The sequence below is a fragment of the Eufriesea mexicana genome, unplaced genomic scaffold (genome assembly GCF_001483705.2).
Source record: "Eufriesea mexicana isolate 0111107269 unplaced genomic scaffold, ASM148370v2 scaffold5495, whole genome shotgun sequence".
Taxonomy (NCBI): Eukaryota; Metazoa; Arthropoda; class Insecta; order Hymenoptera; family Apidae; genus Eufriesea; species Eufriesea mexicana.
In genome coordinates, this window is record NW_016913420.1 from 10,865 (window position 1) to 33,824 (window position 22,960).

Here is a 22,960-nt window from a genome sequence, read left to right on the forward strand (position 1 = left end):
AGTGACAACATTATTCATTTCGTATGATTCATTTCATAATGCACATTTTATTTATAGAATTTTCAATTGATTCGATATTAGTTACATATGTCAAAAATATCATAGCTTTAAAAAAAATATTCAATTTTCGCGGTGTTATGAATTTTTCACTCAATTGGGACGCTCCCTATGCATTGATTTCTGAAACTTCGTTTCCATGGCGATTCAATATGACGGGGAAGGGTAGAAATTGTATCAATCAAACAAATATATATGCAACGTGTTTTTGAAGAGTTGGATTTTTCTTTATCTTTAGAAAACAATGAAGATCGAAGAGGTAAAGAGCACTGCAAAGACTCAGAGAGTATCAGCTCATACACACATAAAAGGTCTTGGTCTTGATGAAAATGGAGCAGCAATACAAGCTGCAGCAGGCCTTGTTGGTCAAGAAATGGCTCGTGAGGTTAGAATTATTCACATCAATACTATATCGGCATATGTAATACGTAAAATGCTAATAAAGGTTATAATTATCTTTGATACTTTTTTTGGTGCAGTGTTAAAAAAGCACTTGTAGAACAAATTTTTCACACTTCTGTATATTTTAGGCAGCTGGCATAGTGGTTGACATGATAAAGTCAAAAAAAATGGCTGGTAGAGCTGTACTGTTAGCTGGCCCTCCTGGAACTGGAAAAACTGCAATTGCATTAGCTATTGCTCAAGAATTAGGTAATAAAGTGCCATTTTGTCCTATGGTAGGTTCAGAAGTCTATAGTTCTGAAATTAAAAAGACGGAAGTTTTGATGGAAAATTTTAGAAGGGCCATTGGTCTTAGAATCAAGGAGACCAAGGAAGTATATGAAGGGGAAGTTACAGAATTAACTCCAATTGAAACAGAAAATCCTATGGGTGGATATGGAAAAACAGTATCTCATGTAGTGATTGGATTAAAAACTGCTAAGGGTACAAAGCAGTTAAAATTAGATCCATCTATATATGAGTCCCTGCAAAAGGAGAAAGTAGAAACAGGTGATGTGATTTACATTGAGGCAAACAGTGGTGCTGTAAAAAGACAGGGTAGAAGTGACAATTTTGCTACTGAATTTGACTTGGAAGCAGAAGAGTATGTTCCTTTACCTAAGGGTGATGTGCATAAGAAAAAAGAAGTTATTCAGGATGTAACATTGCATGATTTAGATGTTGCTAATGCTAAACCACAAGGTGGTCAAGATATCATGTCTATGATGGGTCAATTAATGAAACCTAAAAAGACAGAAATTACAGGTAAAATAACCCTAAATTGTCTAAGAGATTTTGATATTTTAATTTGGAACTGATGTTTGTTTTGAAAATAGAATTAAAATTTTAATTAAAATCGTTTGTTGTAGATAAATTGCGCAAAGAAATAAACAAAGTAGTAAATAAGTATATTGATCAAGGAATTGCAGAATTAGTCCCAGGAGTCTTATTTATAGATGAGGTACACATGTTAGATATAGAGACCTTCACATACCTTCATCGTGCGTTGGAAAGTGCAATTGCTCCAATCGTTATCTTTGCAACGAATCGTGGTCGTTGCGTAATTAGAGGAACGGAAGATATTATATCTCCACATGGAATACCTCTTGATCTCTTAGATAGGTTATTAATCATACGCACACTACCTTATTTTAGATCGGAAATAGAACAAATAGTTAAATTAAGAGCTACAACGGAAGGGTTGCAAATCGAAGATGAAGCTTTGTCAGCCCTTGGTGAATTAGGTACGAAAACAACGCTTAGATATGTAGTGCAACTTTTAACACCTGCGGCATTAACAGCCAAAGTAAACGAGAGAACAATAATCAAAAAGGAAGACGTTGAAGAAGTAGGATCGTTATTCTTAGATGCAAAATCTTCCGCTAAAATTCTTACTCAAAATAAAGATAAATTTATGAAATGAATAAATCTGAATGACTGTTATTTGATCACATATTTACTTAGTTTTCTTAGTTCATAAAAATGTGAGTTGTACTATAAGAATACATATAATAGTTGATTCAATTAAGATCTTATAAATAAAGTTAAATTTATATAAAATACAAACAGTAATTTTTTTTTGTTGTACCTCATTTGAATAGTTGAAACTGTCATTTTAAAAATAAATTTTAAACACATATAATATGTATGTATATACAAAGGTAATTTTCCAATATTGTTTAAGACATTTTACAACTTAAGGTTCAAGAAGTTCAAGCTATAATCAGCTGTTGTGACATCACAAGATGATATGTCTTAGGGTATAAAACCTCTGTTTACTTTAATGAACTTCTTAGTTTTCTGGAATCTATCAAACAACTATAGTGTTTAATATTAGGAACGTAATTACTACTGAATATTTTATATCTTATAAATCATAATGTTACACATTTTTAAATTATCAAAGTATATAAGATTGTTGAATACACATACAAGGTTTTACCATACATATGGATCATTATTAACTAATTTACAAAAAGAAAAAGTTGGTGAATTATTTCCAGAAAATAAAGATGAATTTCAAATTAGACATATTGGTCCACGACAGCATGAACAATTAGAAATGTTGGAAACTATTGGTTTCAAGGTAATATCTTCATTCAACAGGAACATTAACTTTTTTTTTTAGAAATAATTATCGATATTATTAATTTAATAGAGTTTGGAAGAATTAACAAAACTAGCTGTTCCAGAAAAAATTCTTTATAAAGAAGAACTGAAAATTGAACAACCAGTTAGTAAGTAAAATGTATAACTTATCTGAAATAGTGTATTGAAACAGTTGAGAAAAAAAAAGATCATGCTATGTAAAAACGTGTGAAGTCACAAGACTATAGATATGAAACACGTGCAAACCGATAACCCTCTGATACCTAAATGAATACGGTCGGAGTATAGATATCCTTAAAGTGTGTTAATGCTGATATTGCTGATATTACATATTAAATATTTTAATAAGTTGCACATTAGACGAATTAATTGTTAAAAATAGATAGTTTTTCCTATTAAGACATGTATCATTTTTATTGTGGAACATAAATACGATGACTTTTTATTGTGAGTAGAGCATATCTTAGGTCAGAGGTCAGTCTCGTGCAGTCAAAATGGAATTCACGTGATTTTCTAAAGCTGAAAGCTATAATACATTTGTCTATAGTTTCAAATATATCCTAACATTATGATTGCAAATTGTATAAAATAACGTTTTCATTTTAGCTGAATATGAACTGCTAAAGAAAATTACAGAAATTTCGAAAAAAAATGATATATGGCGTTCATATATTGGCATGGGATATAATAATTGTTGCGTTCCTCACACTATTATGAGAAATATATTCGAAAATCCAGGATGGTATGTTATTTTGAAAAGTAATTTGAAGCAATTTTAACATAGTTCAATTAATTATTTAAGTTTTATTATAGGACTACACAGTATACCCCATATCAGCCAGAAATTTCGCAAGGCAGACTTGAAGGTTTACTGAATTATCAAACAATGATATGTGACTTAACTGGAATGGAAGTAGCGAATGCATCTCTTCTGGACGAAGGCACTGCAGCAGCAGAGGCCTTAGCTCTTACTTGCAGGAGTAACAAACGAAAGAAATTGTTCATTTCTGATAGAGTTCATCCTCAAACAATAAGTGTGATCGCAACGCGTGCCACTTCTTTAGGTCTCGATTTTGAAATTGGAGACATTTTTCGAGTTGACACCAGCACAAAGGACATTGCTGGAATTCTTTTGCAATATCCAGACACAACTGGATCTATTTATGCATTTGAGGATGTCGTGGAGAAATCGCATGCAGATGGTGTATGTATTTCCTGCTTTAAGATCCTTGTAGAAAGGAAAATAAAAAAATTTAATTATAATCGATATCATTTCATTATAGACATTCATTTGTGCTGCTACTGATTTATTAGCATTAGCTATACTCAAACCTCCAAGTGAATTTGGGGTCGACATATGTATTGGTACTAGTCAACGTTTCGGAGTCCCACTTGGATATGGAGGACCTCATGCTGGGTTCTTTGCTTGTCGTAAAAAATTAGTTCGTTTAATGCCTGGTAGAATGGTCGGTGTTACGAAAGATTTAAATGGTCAAAATGCGTATCGCTTAGCCCTTCAAACACGCGAACAGCATATCAGAAGAGACAAAGCTACTAGCAATATTTGTACTGCACAAGCACTACTAGCAAATATGTCTGCAATGTATGCTGTGTATCATGGACCTAAAGGAATAAGAAATATTGCAAACAGAGTACATTTTCTGAGTTTGATTTTAGCAAAAGGTTTAGAAAAAACAGGAAATAAAGTGGATAATGAATACTTTTTTGACACTATAAAAATATTGCCTACAATGTCTCTGAAAACTATAAAAGAAAATGCAACTGCATTTAAAATAAATTTTAGGTAACTGGCAAAGGAATATCAAAGTATATAATAACTGAATAAAATACAGGTATTATCTTTTGTAGGTACTATGAGGATGGTATTGGAATATCTTTGGATGAAACTACTACAGAACAAGATATAAATGACATTTATAAGATATTTTCCACAGAAACGACCGTTGAAGAAATATATAAGACAAAAACGTACCTAGATAGAAGTCTCAATAAATCGCAGTTCGTTCGAACTACCCCATATTTACAACACCCTATATTCAATAGCTATCAATCCGAAACAAGAATAGTTCGTTATATGAAATCTTTAGAAAATAAGGATGTTTCCCTCGTACATAGTATGATACCACTGGTAAATTAAATCATAGACATATTAATTCTGCGCTATTAATAATCTAAATATATTTACAACTATTTTAACAGGGTTCCTGTACAATGAAATTAAATTCCACAACGGAAATGATGCCTTGCAGTTTGCGCAAATTCACGGACATACACCCTTTTGTTCCTATCGAACAGACTAAAGGATATCAACAGTTATTTGCTGAGTTAGAACAGGATCTTTGCGCTATAACGGGTTACGATAAAATAAGTTTTCAACCAAACAGTGGAGCTCAGGGAGAATATGCTGGTCTAAGAGCTATACAATGTTATCACGAGTCGAATGGAAACAGCCATCGACAAGTCTGTTTGATTCCCATTTCTGCTCATGGTACTAATCCTGCTTCTGCTCAAATGGCCGGTATGCAAGTGAAGCCTATCTTAGTGCAGAAAGACGGTTCTATGGACATTGCACATCTAACAGAAACAATAAATAAGCATCAGGAGACACTGTCTTGTTTGATGATAACATATCCATCGACGAATGGTGTGTTTGAAGAAACGATTAGTGATATTTGCACTATAGTTCATAAAGTTGGAGGTCAAGTGTATTTAGATGGAGCTAATATGAATGCTCAAGTTGGATTATGTCGTCCAGGTGATTATGGCAGTGATGTTTCACATCTGAATTTACATAAAACATTCTGTATACCTCATGGTGGTGGAGGGCCTGGAATGGGACCTATTGGAGTGTAAGTAATATTAGTTTAGTACATATACGAAATATAAAAGTAGTAAAGATGATGATATCTTTTGCGTATAGTAAACGGCATCTCATACCTTTTCTTCCATCTCATCCTGTAATTAATTGTTCGGGTAATGGACGTAATAATATAAAACAATCAGGTGCGGTATCAGCTGCACCGTTCGGTTCATCTGCTATTTTACCAATTTCGTGGGCTTATATCAAAATGATGGGTCCAAAAGGACTAAGAAAAGCAACACAAGTTGCTATACTAAATGCTAATTACATGAGTAAAAGACTAGAGAAGCATTATAAGACCCTGTATAAAGGAAAATCAGGATTAGTAGCGCATGAATTTATTTTGGATATGCGAGAGTTTAAAAAAATGGCAAATGTCGAAGTTGTAGATATTGCTAAAAGATTAATGGATTATGGTTTCCATGCTCCGACAATGAGTTGGCCTGTAACAGGTACACTAATGATCGAACCAACTGAATCTGAGGACAAGAAAGAATTGGACAGATTTTGTGATGCTTTAATTTGTAAGAATACTATATTTAATTAAGTTATTTTCTTTTTTAGAAGTTATCAACATACGTCAATGTTTCATGTTTTAGTTATACGACAAGAAATTGCTGATATAGAAAGTGGCAAATTAGATATTGCTAAGAATCCATTGAAAATGGCCCCACATACACAAGAACAAGTAATATCAAGTATATGGGATAGACCATACTCACGAGAATTAGCAGCATTTCCAGCTGTAAGTTCGTATTAATGTTAATAAAGGTATAAACGATAAGTAAACTATATTTGTTTGCAGCCATTTGTAAAGGGAAATAAAATTTGGCCAAGTGTTGGAAGGATAGATGATATATATGGAGACCAAAATCTATTCTGTACATGCCCTTCTATTTTACCAGATCAATAAGTTTTTTTAGTTATGATGTACAGTTAGTTATAGAACTATTTAAATATTTATTGTAACTTTTTGTACAAACATATTATTTATATAAAACTTCATACTTTTACAAGCAGATAAAATATAACAAAGATATGATTCTAAAAATCTTTTTCATTAGTAGACAAAGCCATTCCATTTATATTTATCGTATTTGTCTATTCAACTGATATATTTACACTGTATATTATTAGATTATTTTTTCGATATTTGTACATATATTACAAACCAGGCATAAGGTATGCAATATTGTCGAGCATTTGTGAAAGTGTCTCGTGTTTTGCTCCATTAGTTTCTGGTACCTGTTGCGTTAAACAAATTAAGGGACCCAATGCACAAAGCAGAGAATCCAGCAAGACTGAGAGACTGCCTGATACTGCTATTTGTCCATCGTGCTCCTTCAACCGTTCACCTATGATTGTTAAACTCTCACCCAGAAGTTTCAAATGCGCAGCTACATCAATAGGTTGAGTTCCAACAACTTTGTACATTCCTGTTCCTATCATTGGTTCATTAACCAAATCTTTCCCAGTTCGATTCGATGGTGGTGATACCGGAACATTTCCTACAACGGAGGGTAGACCTAGTTGAATAGTTTTTTTGGAAGTAACAGGCTTTTGTTCTTTTCCATTACCTGTAATAGAAAAAAAAAAAAAAAAAAAAAAAAAAAAAAAAAAAAAAAAAAAAAAAAAAAAAAAAAAAAAAAAAAAAAAAAAAAAAAAAAAAAAAAAAAAAAAAAAAAAAAAAAAAAAAAAAAAAAAAAAAAAAAAAAAAAAACGAAATATAAAATATTACACTATCATATTGTTCAAATTGCCTATGCCTAAATGAGATACATGCATACAAAACAAATGAAACATCTACCATATAATTCTTAGGCATAAAAATAATATATTATTTGAGAAACTTTCGACTAATACGCGTGCACGAGAAGCAAATCAAGATGAATAAACTACCACATAACTTTTAGAGATATACTTGTAAAAATGATGTATACATGAGAACCAACAAACCCACCAATTTTATTAATGAATTTTTTTCGCGAAGCAGGCGGCGGCATTTTCCAAACAGGCTCATCTTTACTCGCAGGTAAAGAATGAGGTTTTGCTGCCAAGCGTTTTGCGCGTCTGCGCCAGTTATATTTTTCCAGATTTGGTACTGTAGCCCACAGTTCTCCTAACCGTTTAGAAATTGCTGCAAAATCTACAAAAAGCAACATTTCACGAATAATATTAGCGTTGGTTTTCTAATCTGATCGTAGTATGGAGAAACAAGTGAAGCTTATATACCCATATAAGGACATTGCTCTAGTAATTCTTGTCTAATTTCTTTAGCCCACAACATGTACGCGGTAAATCTTGTTTTCTGAAAACATCATCGAATTGTAAAATAATCCCTTTAGTAACTTTCATATGTACATACCCCTTTGTCTTTACGTTGTGCCTTCATTCTACCTATTATTTTGCCATCTTTAATAATTAGTTTTTTCTTACATTTCTCAAGCATGTACAAACTATTTGCTTGTGAAGGTGTTTCTTGGCCAGGTGGTTCAAGCTTTCTAAACCCTGCTTCTCTATCATCTATCATAAGAGGATCTACATCATCATCACTTCCAGAATCCATACTATATCTTTCATCTTCATTCAACCCAGAGGGATCATCTGATTCCGATCCTGAAGATTGTATTTCATTATCTGATAATGTCTCTTGTTTAATTCTTTGTTGTCCAGAGTTAGAATTGGAATTTTTCCTTTGTCTTCCGCTACTTCCATGTTGGATCGACTGATTTGATGACATATGCTGAGACTCATATCTGTCCAACAATTGCTGATTTTGTATTTGCTGTGCTTTTTGACGTTTGTACTTGTTATCCGTAAAATCATCTGGTGATTCAAAGTCAACGAGTTTGGAAGATTTCTTTCTCACACGGCCACTGCGGGAGATACCCGTGACCTCTAGATCTGAAAGATAAAGCGGACTGCACCTTGCCAAGAAAGACAAAGGGACCAAAATACTTTGTAAGGTCTAACTACCACTCTCATAACTTTTTGGTATTTAAGATTATTATTTCAATGCAAACATACTTTACACCAAAAGTGTGCATGGGTATCCAAATGTAATTCACTGTGTATTCACTGAGTTACAATTTTCCTGATATATTTTGAAATTTTTTCAACAAAATGGGAAAACCAATCATTAGATCTCGTGGACGCGTATTATGTGTCACATGAATTTTACACATTTAATGAATTATCTGTATGTCTAATATACATAAACATACAGATTTAAAGATTAAGTATTAAGATCAAGTATTAAAATTAAGTATTATAATTGTTTACGACTACGATTATTACAATTGTGATTTATTTGAATAACATTTTATTTTATTTATGTTATCGTTTTGTTATCGAATCTTGTATAATTCATGAAATTTCTCAAATTTATAAAACCTAACCACGAATAGATTGTACACATCATTAGTTTAACGATTCTCCGCTACGGACAAAAGCGCTAGTAACCAAAACGCAAATTGGAGTAAATATTGCAAGGAAATTGATAAATTTGCTACGAACGCGCGCAAATCATGCGGAATACTGCAAGCGATACGAGCAAACAAGCAACTGATCTACCAAATGTGTCTCCCTATGAAATAAAAACTGATCTCACCGTCATTTTTCTGACGTTTTGGAGTCACGAACATATCCATAGCGTCGTTCTGTTGCTCTGCGAGCTTCTTGCGCCGCGGCGTCTTCTCAGATTTCGCGGGCTTACGAACATTGGCGTGCATCACGCGCTAATAAGTTTATGCTCTTTTGATACATTTGTAAAATTTTGGACACTACTTTCCAATAGGAATTTTCCTCTACAACTCAATCTTCGTTTATTACCCAGACCTTTTTAAAAACAACTGCCACGAAGAAAACCAGAATGCACTGCGCAGCGTGAATGAAACGCATTTAGCATGCAACGCGCGAAATTTCAAAATATTTTACCCTCTTTGAAAAATACATGTATGTAAATATAGCATAAATTATCAAATCCGCAAAGTATAATCAATAGTTCATAATGTTTCGAAAAATAAGTAAAAGTATCTTGTATAAAAATTTATTATTTACATTATTTGGATTTGATTGTTAAAATTAATTGCAGGATGTAAAATATTCAAATATCATCCTCTTGTTGCCATCCATCTATATCTGATAAAAATCTTCTCTTATGACTAGTATTCATGTAAGGTCTTAATGCCCATTCTGTATCAGCTGCAGCTTCTGCATCTAAAGTGCCTAATTTAATTTCAAACAGTTTCAACTGAAACCTGGGTCCAACTTCTGTTAATTCAATGTCTTTTCCATGACCCTTTTTATAGGTATGATGGCGAAATGATATGTAATCATCATGATTAGCAAAAGTCATTATTCTTTTGCTATCTTCCTTTGGTACTGGGAATAAATACTTTAAAATATTCATGACACGTTCACCTAAATTTGTTTTAAAATTATGAAATATAAGATGAGGATATTGTTCAGACATTGTTCCAATATCTGGTATATCATGTCTCATTATAACATCCGACATTGTAAAATATGCAGTGGGTCCATAAGGTAGATGACAAATAATAAGAGAATCAGGCACACCTCTATGTTCATGTACAATTATGAAGTCTGTAACATCGTTTGCTCTGCAGGCATGAATTAATTGTTTCATCTCATAGTTTCCTCGATTCATTCTTTGAGAATTGGGAAATATTAATCGTAATTCTTTAACAAACATTTTTAATCTGGAACTTGGATCACGAGAAGTTGTGATTATAATTTTTGGATCTTCAACTCCAGCCCATCGATACTCATCATCTTCATGAGATCCTAAAGTTCCTCCCATTTCTGTACCAACTGCAACAGCCATTTCAGGTCCAGCATCTTCCCAAGCTAATTGTTTCTGTATATTCAAGGCATTTTTTCTTAGGTCTGGATGTATTGGTATATTTTCTTCCAGGCTACGTTTAAGTTTTTCTTTTTTTTCTTGAATACTTTTTAATTTATCTTGAACTGATTTTCTGTAAAGATATTCTCTACGAAGTCTTGCCTGTCTTCGCAACATTTTGATTTTTTAAATAAATTTCTTTTTCTTCACTTATTTCTTAATTTCTATTAATAAAACAAAAGTTTCTAGGTTATACCAATTCCACACGTGTTCATATAATATCAACAAAAAATATGCTTTATAGTTAAATAACCTGCACGACATTAAAATTTAATAATTTTGTCTCATTAAGTATTTTTTCAATAAATTAGAGAATGAAACAATTATTAAGGTATTCTATATCAACTATATTCTTATACATTTTCCACATGTATTCAAGCAATAATGTGATTGGTCCAGTTGGTTGAGACGGGCCAATCATAGCGTTTGAACAATATCAGTATCTTCGACGAGTAAACTTAAAAATTAGTTTAAAATTTTCCGTTATCCAGTACAGACGTGTACTAAGGTGTAAGAATGAAATTTATGTTTAATTTTGTGTTCAAATTTGTGTTCTTGATGCAAGTGAATGATGGTAAGTTTTATTCAAATATCTAGAAACATTTTTCTATACAATTAATTTTGATCACATTATCAAACATTGGTATATAAGTACTACATTGCACTAAACTTGGACAATTTTCATAATAGATACCTGGAAAAATTTACGCGAGAAATGCATCCATCGTGGAGTGGACTCAACAAAATCTGTAAGTCTAGTGTATTTTTTTTTATTTATTTGTAATATTTTTTATACAAATAATGTTTGTTAATAAATATATATTAAAATATATATTTATATTTATATATATACCGAACATATGAAACACATGAACGTGGATAATTTTTAATAATTAATACGAAAAATCTTTAGAACTCTTTTATCTTAAGAATAATTTACACGTTTAGTTGATTTTGTGATTACTATTTCGTAATTCATAACAAATATATGGGATAAATTACTTCTCATTTGCTTTCGAATGAAATCGAGATATGACGCCATTTACTTGAGCGCGTAGTTTGAATTTGAAATCTAGAAACTAGTGCCATCTATCGATATTTCTTAGTACTCGTTCCTCTATGATAAAGTCAGTAATGTTATCAACCAATAATTCTTACTATGTCCGGTCGGTAACCGTAATAATCGGTAATAAATAATCGACCCAGTAAAGTACGAAATTAATTTCAAATATCAACGTCAGATGTCAGGTCTTCAATTTCTTTCTAAAGCTATAAAATCAAGCAATAATAAGCTATAATTTTCATCTTGTTCGATATACCGTTTGACTCTTCCATTCTTTTCAGTAAATTAACCAGCACAATGAAATAAATAGTGTTACTGTTTTCAAAGAATCAGACCTCGTTCGTACACGATTTATGGGAGACCGCCGTGGCCCAGTCTTTTTTCCTCATACCGCGGTTAATTGCAACCAGCTTGCGATTTCCCTCGTCGCTTTGATCGAGCCGCCCGCTCGCTATTCCTCTTCGTGGAATATGATTTTTCAGGCTGCGCTTAATTAGCGACGAACTGTGAATCATAATCACAAAGGCATTCTTTGTAAGCGCATCCGCATGATACTGCTTCCTACTTAACAACTCACTCCCGAGACTCTCGAGTTTCGTCCAACTAAAAGAGATCAACCACCATTGCAAAAGAATAAAAAGAAAAAGAAAAAAAATATGTAATATAGCGGGAAATCCCCGTAGCAATGAGCAAGAATCGTCGCGGTTTCCGAAAAAAAGTCGAACTGGCCCCGGGGATCGGGCTCGTGCCGTGCACGGCGCCTCGTAATTCATTTAGACGGTAGCCCGACGAGACAGGCTCAATTACAGTTGCGGCAAAAAACCGCACAGGAACGAGCAGCTTCTTCGTACGACGTGCGTGGTCCCTGTTCGTTGCTCGTTCTCCCCAGCGTACACGCGTGCTCGTTTTCTCGTCTCTTAAAGGAGAGGAAAGAAGGGCCGCGGGCTCGTGTCCTGCGTCACTCAACCGAGCACACCGTGGCCATCGTTAAAGCCTCTTTGTCATCCGTTTCGCTCGGCCTGCTGCCATTAGCTCCATCTGTCGTTCGTACGTGCAAAACGTCTGGCATTCCAGCCGTCGATCTTCTCCTAGGAGGTCTTGCGTCGCCTCAAACTTTCTAATTCGGACTTGCACGATATTCCTTTGGTATTCTTCGTCACTTCCGGACGATATTTTTTCTCGATTATTACACGGCTATATCGCATCGTTTTACGCCAGTCATTAAATTAGTGGAGCGTGGCGCTAGACTGCGGCCACGTTGCTAGGTTAAGCGAGGCTAGCCATTGACCTTGCACCCTCCCTCCATCGCACGGGACAAGTTGGAACCTCTACAGATCGTTTGTTCCGTTAGTACGTGCGCTTTGTTTCCAGTGCATCGTGTTACCACGGTGCTTCCCGGAATTAGTGACGAGTGGGAGAAATGGTGGAACGAAGCAATCGATGCATAGGAAGATACCGCTATTATCGACAACGAAGTGAGCAGGAACGAGTAAGTGAATATCGATTTGAAAAATCATGCCGCTGTTTGCTTTGTTATTGCAAGAGTAGAGGAGCGGTCGAAGGATACTTATTTTCACATTTTTGTTGCAGATAATAAAGGAAAGAGATGGACGATTAAACGAAATACAAGCGGTTTTGAAGAGAGGAATCGCGTGTTCAACGGTGCATAGCTGGAGAGTATTTCGAAAGGAAGGTGGATTAGGTAGTCGTATTTAAAAGAGAAACTATCGTGCAGAGATGAGAAGTGCAGGGTATAGCGGATTGATCGTAGTATCACAACAGGATCACCTTCTGTATCGCAGAGACAAGGATAGAGAATACGAATTTTCATTATCGGCTGAGAGTGTCATGAGCATTTATAAATGGGATTGCGTATGATAGCATGACAAAGGAAACGTATGGAAACAAAGCAAGGTAGGATGATAAAGAAAAACGATCATCGTAATCGTAAGATAGATATCAATCATTAACACGATGCGAAAAGCACGACGACGCGACTTATTGTACTACCACGCAGTGCCATTTAATTAACAGCCATGGAAATAGAAGTAGACCTTTTAGAAGTGTCGAAGATGTCGTCGCACCGTGTTTTGGTTACACCAGTCTGGTTATTCAATGGCGAATGTAGTACGATTTCGGAGAATCGATAGAAGCGATAAGGAAGAATCGATAGACGAAGCGAAACAGCTTGGTCACGAGGTTGGAGAGATTGAGGATGCTTTTGGGGCGACTTTTTGCGAGACAGGAAGAAAATGCAGCTACTGTTCCCGTTGGAGGGACGGTGAACAGGCTTAATCGGCCGGTTAAGCCCTGAGACAATGGGGCTCGGTGTTGATGGCAATATTTTAATGAAGTTAGCAAGTTCCCGGTAGCGGTTCGCCGTCGCGATTCCAGGAGCGTGAACGAGAGGAGCCCTTAAGGGCAGAGGGCGGAGGCGCCACCCGGCCACTGATTTCCACTTAGTGATATCGTTCTACAAAGCAGCCTTCATCTGCCACAGCCTGCTCACGCTCTTTCTCTCTCTCTTTCACTCTCCACGAGATCCTCGCTTTCTTCCACCACGTTCTTCTCTTCGTCTCGAATCTTCTGCGAAAGAAATGGGAAAAAATGATTGCGAAGGCTCGGTTGCAGCGATCTCGAAACGCTCTCGTGCGCTCGTCGCGTGGAACAACGGACAGGTTTTCGAATCGACAGAGATGTTTGATCGGATTAGGGCCCTCGATCATTCCCGTGCGATTTGCATACAGCCGAATAGAGCGAATGGCAGAAGGATCGCGATGATCGGCGCGCGTCAATCGGGAATGGCGCGGGCAAACAAGGAATCGCTTTGCATGCGGCCGGATTAATTTGATCGATTCCCGGCAGGATACATCGGGGAAAACGCGATTATGCCCGACGACAGGGTATTTTCTGCCGGATTTTCAGTGCTACGTTCTCGCATCGTCCTCCGCTGTGGATAGACGAATTAATCGATTCCGCGAGGTTGCTTTGAAATATTATTTCGTTTCATACACCACTCACTTTCCGTCGAACTTGTTCGCTGCGCGCTAACGAGACGCGTTCTCCGGTTTCTTAATTAGTCGAGCAATTAATGCGAATCAGAAACTGTGAAGATAATTTAGCGGTCGCGAGATTCGCGGCCACGCTACGGCAAATCCACCATTGCCGATTGCAACTCGAAAATGTTTTAGGTTACAATGTATGCCGTATGAGCTTAAACACACGCGAACATCGCTGTGCAGATTCGTTTCGTGCATTTAGGTGTACGCTTGCGCCTCCTATCATTAGGGAGAAATCACATGCAAAACCTGAGACGTTAAGATCGCCCCGTTCGGCCGTAAACTTTCGTAGATTCTAATCGAGCGCGCGTAATTAGAGCGGGAGCAATTGTCGGTAATTAATTGGAGGTAAATTAATTAGCTTAGATCGAATAGAAAGTGGAAAATTACAAGGTATTCGGTGCAAGTCGGACTCCGTTCCATCCTAGCGGCTTAAACGGTGTCGTTTTCGCCTTCGACTCGCGCTCATCTTAAGAAACATCCAACAATCCTCTCGAGGATCACCGTGAGCGTGATCGAAAGCTTCTTTCGCGGCACGACCAGCTTCGAAAAATGTAAATCACCTGGTACGAGGCTATTGTCCTGAAGTTCTGGTCAACCCTAGGCTCGTTGCTCAAATTCCACCAGATTTCCACGAGATTTCCACGATATCTCCACGAGATCTCTACGAGATCTTCACCGGGTCTGCACGAGAGCAGCAACGCAATAGCGCGTGTATGACGGGCTGGTGGGACTAAAGGAGAGTCGAAGGGGTGCCAGGATCCCGTCTCGGAGGAGGACATTAAGGGTAGAGCTATCTGATGGCCAGCCCTCGAATCTCGACCCTTCTTCTCTTCCTCTTCACCTCGCGAGAGGCTAAACTGTCGCATCGACCCACGGCTACCTAGGATTCCAGTGTTCCTCCAGCTCGCGATCGATGAAAGCAATTTGGACTATTAAGCGCGCTTTACGACTCCTCCTCGGGAACAACTATCGACAGATTCAGAACGGTCCTCTGCGAGTTTTCAGACCGGCGGTCCGAGGGTAATTTCTTGCTTCTCTCATCAAACTCGCCTTCCCGGCAAGGATAAGCTATCGTCGTAGGGCTTCTCGGATAAGGTACAGTTTACGAGGGATTACGTGGTTTATGAGTTCCAGCGCTACTTTCGCGCTTCACCCCGTCGATTTTCCTCCATTTTTCCTCCTTGGACCTACCTTCCGTCCGAGTTTACGACCTCTCGTCTTCCTTTCCTGACGTCTCTATTGTTTTCTATTCACCCAACCCTTCTTTCCTCCAAGAACTTAGGTTTAGGTCCACTTTCTCCAACGTAAATCCCAGTTGTTGAATGGCCATTTGAATTAATCATTCGAATTAATTGATGTAGGATCGTTTTTGGGTGGATTGACTTAAGATAGTATCCTCAATAGGATAAAATAAGCTTATAAATAGAATGACGGTGACTGGCTACGAAACAAGCGAGATTCGCTATGTGCACACTCTTCTGATCTTTCTTAAAACTGACTTACAATTTACTTTCATAAACTGACTTTCCAAGTTGTCTTTCAAAAACTGATAGACTGCAAGTGATGGACTGACTCTCACGTCCTTGCACCCTTACCTTTAACCCCTTCCCGTGCCATTTAGTTTGACGAAATCCAGGCTCAAACGGTAGATAACTGCTTTGCTACTGAGATTATAAGAATCGTGACCAATGGAGTACCGATAGGAACTAAAACTCAATCACGATCGTAACTGGCAAAACATTCCGTGATGTTTACGTTTGGTCCGATTTACTATCCACGAGTCTGGCTCGTGATATTCATGTTTAGGCCGACTTTCTGTTCACGAGTCTGGCTCGTGATATTCATGTTTGGGCCAAAACCCTCATCACGAGTCTGACTCGTTAAAGTACGGGAAGAGGTACACTCTGTCTTCTTTCATACTCAGGCTTCCTCTCTTGAACAGGCGACCTCGGTGGGCCAGGTCCTTCAAACACATGACGCATTCATAAACTTGCACCCGTTTATCGGATTCGGTTCAGTCATAAACATCTCTTACATTCGATCCTCTTGCTCGTGGTCACTTTCGTCGTAAGCCCACTCTTGACATTCTTTCAGAGCCGTGCTCATTCCATTCCTACATTGATCCGACTTTCGAACAGCGAACAAGCTACGTCCTCAACTTGCGTTATCGCTCAAACTCTCAGCGAGAGATATAAAAATTTAATTCCTGCCGGAGAATGACGTGCCTACAGCCTCAGGCTTCTTGTACTTTCTTCCGAATTCCACCCTCAGGTCTCTCCTGCTATCCCTTAACGGTAGACAGCGACGGCCTCGAGACACCATCGGTATCAATTCGTATCAACTTCTACCTTCCTTCTCCATCCTCGTTCACCTATCCAGGTTCTTCCAGCTTCCCTCTTCTGCTGGATGAAAAAAGGACGAACTTTCTCCATCGTTCCGGTCGTTAGCGGGATCGTTTCAGGTGGAGAACTCTTTTCTAGATGGTATCGTAAATATCGAGGCTGGAGGGAGCGTTATGAAATTAATTTCGCGGATAGCCGACGGTTCCTTAAACCTCGTCACCAGTTTTTCCAGGTGCAAACTGGGGCCGGAGTCGGTGCATCGCGATGGGCACGGATCGCTGGGAGTTTTTGCGTATAACGTTAATAATAACGGGCGAAAGGGTAGATAATTTCGGGCGGGCGTGCAACGCTGACACTAGCAAATTAAATTGCCCGGAAGAAATGAAGTCGATAGCGGGGAATGAATCGCCCGGAAGCTCGCTGTCGAACCGATCCCGATAACTTTCGATCCTCCACCCCCCTTTCCTCCCGGTTCGGTTTTATTATTTCCCCTTAACAATTCCTACGAATCGATATGGCCGATGCGTCGAACGATCTCACGATCACGATCCACGAGCGTCGAAGAGCGATTTACCAACCGCTAGCATCGATTTTCCTGCCAGCTTTTCCTCAGGCGCAGGCCCCGCTTTTCCGCGACGAAAGATAGCTGGGACACCACGTAGCCCTACTCTGTAGGGTTTTGTAAGGAACAGAGGCAATCTCTGTCTGCGTTAGATAACGCCGACAAGCGCGCCATGGTGGGGGTAGCTTTTCATCTTACTAAATCACCCCTATGTGCTTGCAGCGTTTGCTCCTGTGCTGTCCCGTTGCCTCTGGATCTAAACAAGAAGGTCCACACGAACGTCGTTCTAATGGATAATGAGAGTTGAACCTCGAGCTGGATCTCGTCGCCGATGAAATTTCTGGCATTACCCAGGACGACGTTAGATAGACTGTCTGTACTAGCGTGTGGAAGAAGGCCCGAGTGCCGGCGTGTCGGCCATAAATCGAACTCGGGGCTGGCCTGTAGCGTAATGCGGAGTTGGGCCAGGGTGCTCGCGTAAAGCACCAGCGCCAAAGTCATTTCCTAGAGTTCTCTGGAGCAAGTTACTGCAGCAACATCGGCAACTCCTCGGCGGAGGGTAATAAAGCCATCTTGCCAACGGGGTGGTTTCGCCTCGTCCACCCTCGCAGCCCGCCCCTGAGGAGGTGGCTGGATAGCGATCTATACTGCCGGGCACCCCTCTCGTCGTTGCCAGGCAACCGTCCCTCTCTCTGTCTCTTTCAACCCCTTCTACGCCGGAGGTTCTTCCACCCTCCCTAGACAGGGTGGAAGAGAGACGGAGGTGGCCACGGAGGGAGGTGAGTACCCGATTTTCCCTCTGTTTCGACTTTTTAAGCGATCCACGAGTATTCTAGGAATTCCAGGATACTCTTACCCGTGCTGTCTAACCGGCGTTCGTTTTTCAGGTACGTCTGGGCGAAATTTGGATAATCGGGAGGATCAGAATGGGGTGGCTTCTCAGGAGGAGAAGAAAGAGAAAGGAAGGTTCGCAAGAGGAAATTCGGACGTGGAAAGGTCGAACGATTCCACGCGGAACAGGGGTAAGCGAGAAGGATGGAGGGGTTGGAGAAAATTTGATCTCTCAGCGAGAGTGGAGGGAGAGGGAGAGGGGGTGGACAGGGAGCAGAGATTGCGCCCTTATCTCGTCAGATACCGACCGCCTTCAGCTTCCGTTTCGTCCTCCTTCTCGTCGAGACCTCTCCTCCCCTCTCGACTGCTTCTTACTAGAGAGGGTGGATTGACAAGCAGCTGCGAGGGCTGGATGCAACGTCCGATTCGATTTACCGCAATAAAATTAGAGCTCCCGCGGATTTCTTTTATTCTTATTTCTCTTTTCTTCGTTTCCCCACGCGATGCCGGGCGTTGGTGAAAAACGCGAGGCGTGGTATCGACACACGCGTCTATCGATTCGTCGCGAGGAGTCCGCTCGACACCTGTTTCGCCGTGGCAAATTCGAACAACCGTGGCGATAGTAAATTCACGCGCGGATGGCTCGGCTTCTCTCACGGTCCACTCTTTCGCCATTTTCCACTCTCTCCTGGCCACCCTTCGAAGAAGGAAGGGAGGCTAGCTGATAACGAGTTGATGTATGACCCAGTGACGTCACCGACGAGACAACCCCCTTCCCCGACGGTCGAGTAGATTACAAAAATCGATAGCGCGCCCGTGGACGGGAGAAAAATGCGCGAGTTCGACGATTACAGGCGAGAACGAACGACGAGGCTGGCCCGATTGTTCCAGACTCGTTAAATCGACGACGATCCTCTCCTCGCGATACCAACGGCACACCACGATAGACGAAATCGTGGAAACTCTCGATTCCCCTGAGGAACGATACGGTGGCGAGCCTCCAACCCCTTTTCCAAGCCCCGTTTTGTCATTACAACAACGGAGCGCGAGGCGGAGATGGGGGATGAAGAGGTGGAGGCGCGGTTAGAAGTTTAATAACTGCTCGAAAGCGATGCCGTGCGGTGGTTGGCGTGGCGTTTTCTCACGGAGAATTCCGCCAAGGCGCGCACCAACTCTCCGCACAACACCGGAGATGGAACCCCAGACGTAATTTCCGGTTTCGCCGCGGCACTGGCGCGTTAGCCGAACCAAAAGACGATCGCTCAGCGAACGAGATAGCCCGAGATAACTCACTCCCTCGCGGTTCTCCTTCTACGTCCCTCTTCCTGCCTCTCCCTCGCTCTCTCTTTCTCTCTTTCTCCCTCCCCGTCTCTCTCTATCCCTTTGCTCCGACTTCGTCTACTTCGTGGCTGCCTCGCTCTGCTCTACTCTGCTCTCCTCTGCTTGCAGGTCGAGACGCACCTGGCACCGATGATGACTCCTCCGACGATCGATCGTAGCTCAGATACAGTTGGCCAGTTCGAGGGATGAATATTCCTCTTTCTTCTTTCGTCGTTCATTCCGAGGATGGAAATTCGTTTTCACGAATAACGAGAGAATCGGTTGGCATCATCCCCTTTCGAAACACTTTTCGCGCCGGACGAATTTCGCAAGCGCGACTACGATCGGATCGCCATGATCTCTCGCGGTGATTTGCACACAAACGTTCCGCGACGCTTTCGATTTCGCTTTCAATTCATTCCCGATGCAATTACGCAACATCGTGGACCGCTTTCGACGCGGGAAGACGCCTCTGTGAGACCCATGAGAATCCACGGAGCTTTGCCCGGCGTGGAAACGGTGCTTCGCCGTTTTTCCTTGGTAAATCATTCGCCGGCGAAGAACCGCTGCCAACATCCCATCATGAATAATAAACGAAAACATCCGTGGCACGTGATATACTCTATGGGCAGCAGCAAGTGGTTCCAGAGAGCAAGCTATTTTTTCCTGGCACTTGCTGCACCTTTCTGCCGAATAAAGCTCATAGGGATATCATCGCGAGCGCAGTCTGTCACGCATGTATCGTTTATGGTGAATTTGATATACCGAGATCGAATGTGGATAACTCGAAATCGTTGGTTTCCGAAAGAAATGCTGCCTCGATGGATCTTTTAAACATTTCTCCGATATTTATTTTACCATAATTGTACAGACTATTATTTAGCCAATTTTTGATTGATAGACGTTTGATAGAGAATTTCTATTAATCTATTATTCTATTATTCTTGTCTTTGGTATACGTTAGGGATGGGTTTCTCAAAATTCTCAAAGTTCTCAAAATTTACTTTGGTGATATAAAGCAAACTATAATTTCTCGTTTTCCAATATTTTTATAGCGTTTGATAGAGAATTTCTATTAATCTATTATTATATTATTCTTGTCTTTGAGGGATGGGTTTCTCAAAATTCTAAAAGTTCGCGACATTTACTTTGATGATATAAAGCAAACTGAAAGAGGTCATTATGTACAATTTCGTACTCGAGTTAATTATATAAATTTATACAATATATTTTTAAATAGCTGAAATAAGTCGTATAACGTGACGTTCGTAATGTCACTAGACATGACACGATTTCAAAGACAAAATGAAATTTGCGACTCTTTAATTAATATAACCAGACAGTAGCTTCGAAGAATCTTATCCCCTTCGAAATGGAATAATTCGTTAAAATATTATCAGATCCAATTAGTATTTCTGCAGGTGTCCAAGGTCCCTTTTCCGTCATTCAACTTCTGCTTATCTTAATTTGAAATATATTAGGTAGCCAGTTTCACTGTGCTCTGTCCCATTATCACGATCTTTCTGCTCATTACCTATCGTTCCTTCGCACGACAGACCGTATTACTGGAATAAATTCGGCCAGTTCGATTCTACCGCCAGCCCTTGAGAGATGATATCTGTCGGGCCGCTGAAATCCAAGGAACGTCTCTTTGGAACGGGGCAAAGATTACCATAATCTCCGTGTACCATCGGCGCAGTGACTCCCTCTATCTCGCAGCGTTTTATCAAAACAGGATACGCTGGTCCGCGACGTTCCTCGACTTCCGGTTAGCGAGCGCGGTCGCGAGCCATTTCCATAAGGATTTCCGCTCTTGTCCTACGCGCGGAATTTTTGCACACGCCAAGCTCTCCTTTTTTTCCTCCTCTCCTCTCCTCTCCTCTGCCTCTGCCTCCACCCTCGCGCCGGTTCCCTCCGACGCCAGGCCACATGAAATCTCTCTCCGTTTACGTTTGAACGCGGGGTCACGCGCGATACCATCGCTCGATTCGAGCACGAAGGCCAGAACCTAGCTGTCCGTGCTTGTTAGAGGGAAACAATAGCACGGTTTTGTTCTCTCGAGCGAGTTCCCTGCAAGTCCACCAGTCCGACTGAATTTTCCTCCTGCTTTTCCGCTCTGGGAAACCTTCCAGGTTCCACCGACTCGTACACGGAACCGTTGTCCCCTAACCCCGCGCGTTAACCAGAATTTCCATCTATCCGCGCTGAACGTGGACTGGAAAATTCCCGGGGTTGCACACATTTTCGTCGGCTCGAAATTCCGCGACGGCAGCGGCGGCGGAATTTTTAGTGGAATTTTACGGGAAACTTTACGAACGCATAACCGGAGGCCCCGGGGTAACGTCTCCGTCGAAGCTCTTGCATGAAATTTCCATTTTCCCTGGCCGATTCGCCGTTGCAACAAAAGGGCGCGAGATAGAGAGGTCGTAAAAACAGACGGCGCCACGACGCTGCTGCTCTCTGCCTCTCGTCGTACGTGCGCGAGCAGGCTCGTAAAGCGTAGTTAAAGTTTTAAAGGCCAGTTAAATTTCCAGCGAGTTCAGCCAGGGCATTATAATGGCGCGTGCCGGCCGGGGGTTGGTCGCGAAGGGGTTGCTGCTGCCGATGATGGATGTAGAAAATTTCGTAGGTAACCCTTTCGTAGGTGAAAGGGCTTTAAACTGGGCGTAGTGGGAAATTTCGATTTTTCTCTGCTTTTTCGCTAACCGACCTGCACCCCGAATCGTGCTCGTTAAGCTGCGTTCTCACTGAACCCATCTGGGGGAATATTTTATCCATATTTCACATTTCTTAATAGTTGTCGAATGTTTCCTCGAAATTTTACGTGCTCTTTTCTGTTCCAAGCTGTGATCAAAATTAGGGAGAAATAGGGAATGTGTGATGATGATAGAATGCTCCTTCAGTCTGTACATATGGTCAATTTGTAAAAATTTAGTGAGCTCGCAAGAAAGTATATTATAGTTTGAAAATACAGGCATTGGTAGTTGTCGTGAAAGGGTATTTTGGTTCAGTATAATAATAATTGTGCTAAAAGTACGAGGTCCTTGAGTCAGGTGATGCCTAGAATGTGTCATTTAATTTTATTCTCATTAACAAATGGTATTGCTCAAAATGTACATAATATTTCTAATGTTTCTTCTTCCAAAACTTTCAATTTGAAGAATTTTTCCACCCTGAAAGCGTGATTTCACTGTCCAATAGATTTCAAGTATCTAAAATAGAATTTAGTGGAATTTAGTCTGAATAAAAATGTGACAGCGAAGATTATACATTTAATTTTAGCAATTCCAGTAGGCATTAAAACTTGGTCAAACTCTTGTTTTAACTATCAATAAATGCTGCATTGCAAGTACGTATTAAGTCTCCCA

General features: G+C 39.9%; 4 protein-coding genes across 6 annotated transcripts; 2 read left to right on the forward strand and 2 right to left on the reverse strand.

Moving 5' to 3' along the window:
* Positions 1–228: 228 nt before the first annotated feature.
* Positions 229–1,921, forward strand: pont (RuvB-like helicase pontin). The gene is made up of 3 exons (XM_017906506.1): positions 229–442; positions 588–1,263; positions 1,368–1,921. Exons 1-3 carry the CDS (start codon positions 302–304, stop codon positions 1,919–1,921), a joined length of 1,371 nt encoding a protein of 456 aa, XP_017761995.1. The 5' UTR covers positions 229–301.
* Positions 1,922–2,243: 322 nt separating this feature from the next.
* LOC108552098 (glycine dehydrogenase (decarboxylating), mitochondrial) lies at positions 2,244–6,401 on the forward strand. Its single transcript, XM_017906501.1, has 11 exons — positions 2,244–2,258; positions 2,405–2,584; positions 2,657–2,735; positions 3,214–3,349; positions 3,421–3,811; positions 3,891–4,411; positions 4,477–4,756; positions 4,828–5,477; positions 5,549–6,012; positions 6,088–6,233; positions 6,294–6,401. Exons 1-11 carry the CDS (start codon positions 2,244–2,246, stop codon positions 6,399–6,401), a joined length of 2,970 nt encoding a protein of 989 aa, XP_017761990.1.
* Positions 6,402–6,619: 218 nt separating this feature from the next.
* LOC108552100 (HMG box-containing protein 4) lies at positions 6,620–9,352 on the reverse strand. 3 transcript variants are annotated; one of them, XM_017906504.1, is made up of 5 exons: positions 9,099–9,352; positions 7,854–8,386; positions 7,721–7,796; positions 7,449–7,634; positions 6,620–7,065 (listed from the first exon to the last, which is right to left on the reverse strand). In XM_017906504.1, the coding sequence occupies exons 1-5, from the start codon at positions 9,217–9,219 to the stop codon at positions 6,653–6,655; spliced, it is 1,329 nt and encodes a 442-aa protein (XP_017761993.1). In that variant the 5' UTR covers positions 9,220–9,352; the 3' UTR covers positions 6,620–6,652. The 3 variants fall into 3 exon arrangements, with proteins under 3 accessions (XP_017761993.1, XP_017761994.1, XP_017761992.1); XM_017906505.1 differs by having other exon boundaries at positions 6,620–6,996; positions 7,854–8,392; XM_017906503.1 differs by having other exon boundaries at positions 7,854–8,392.
* Positions 9,353–9,593: 241 nt separating this feature from the next.
* Positions 9,594–10,529, reverse strand: LOC108552104 (U3 small nucleolar ribonucleoprotein protein IMP4). The gene has a single exon (XM_017906508.1). The coding sequence runs from the start codon at positions 10,527–10,529 to the stop codon at positions 9,594–9,596; it is 936 nt and encodes a 311-aa protein (XP_017761997.1).
* Between the last annotated feature and the right edge of the window lie 12,431 nt (positions 10,530–22,960).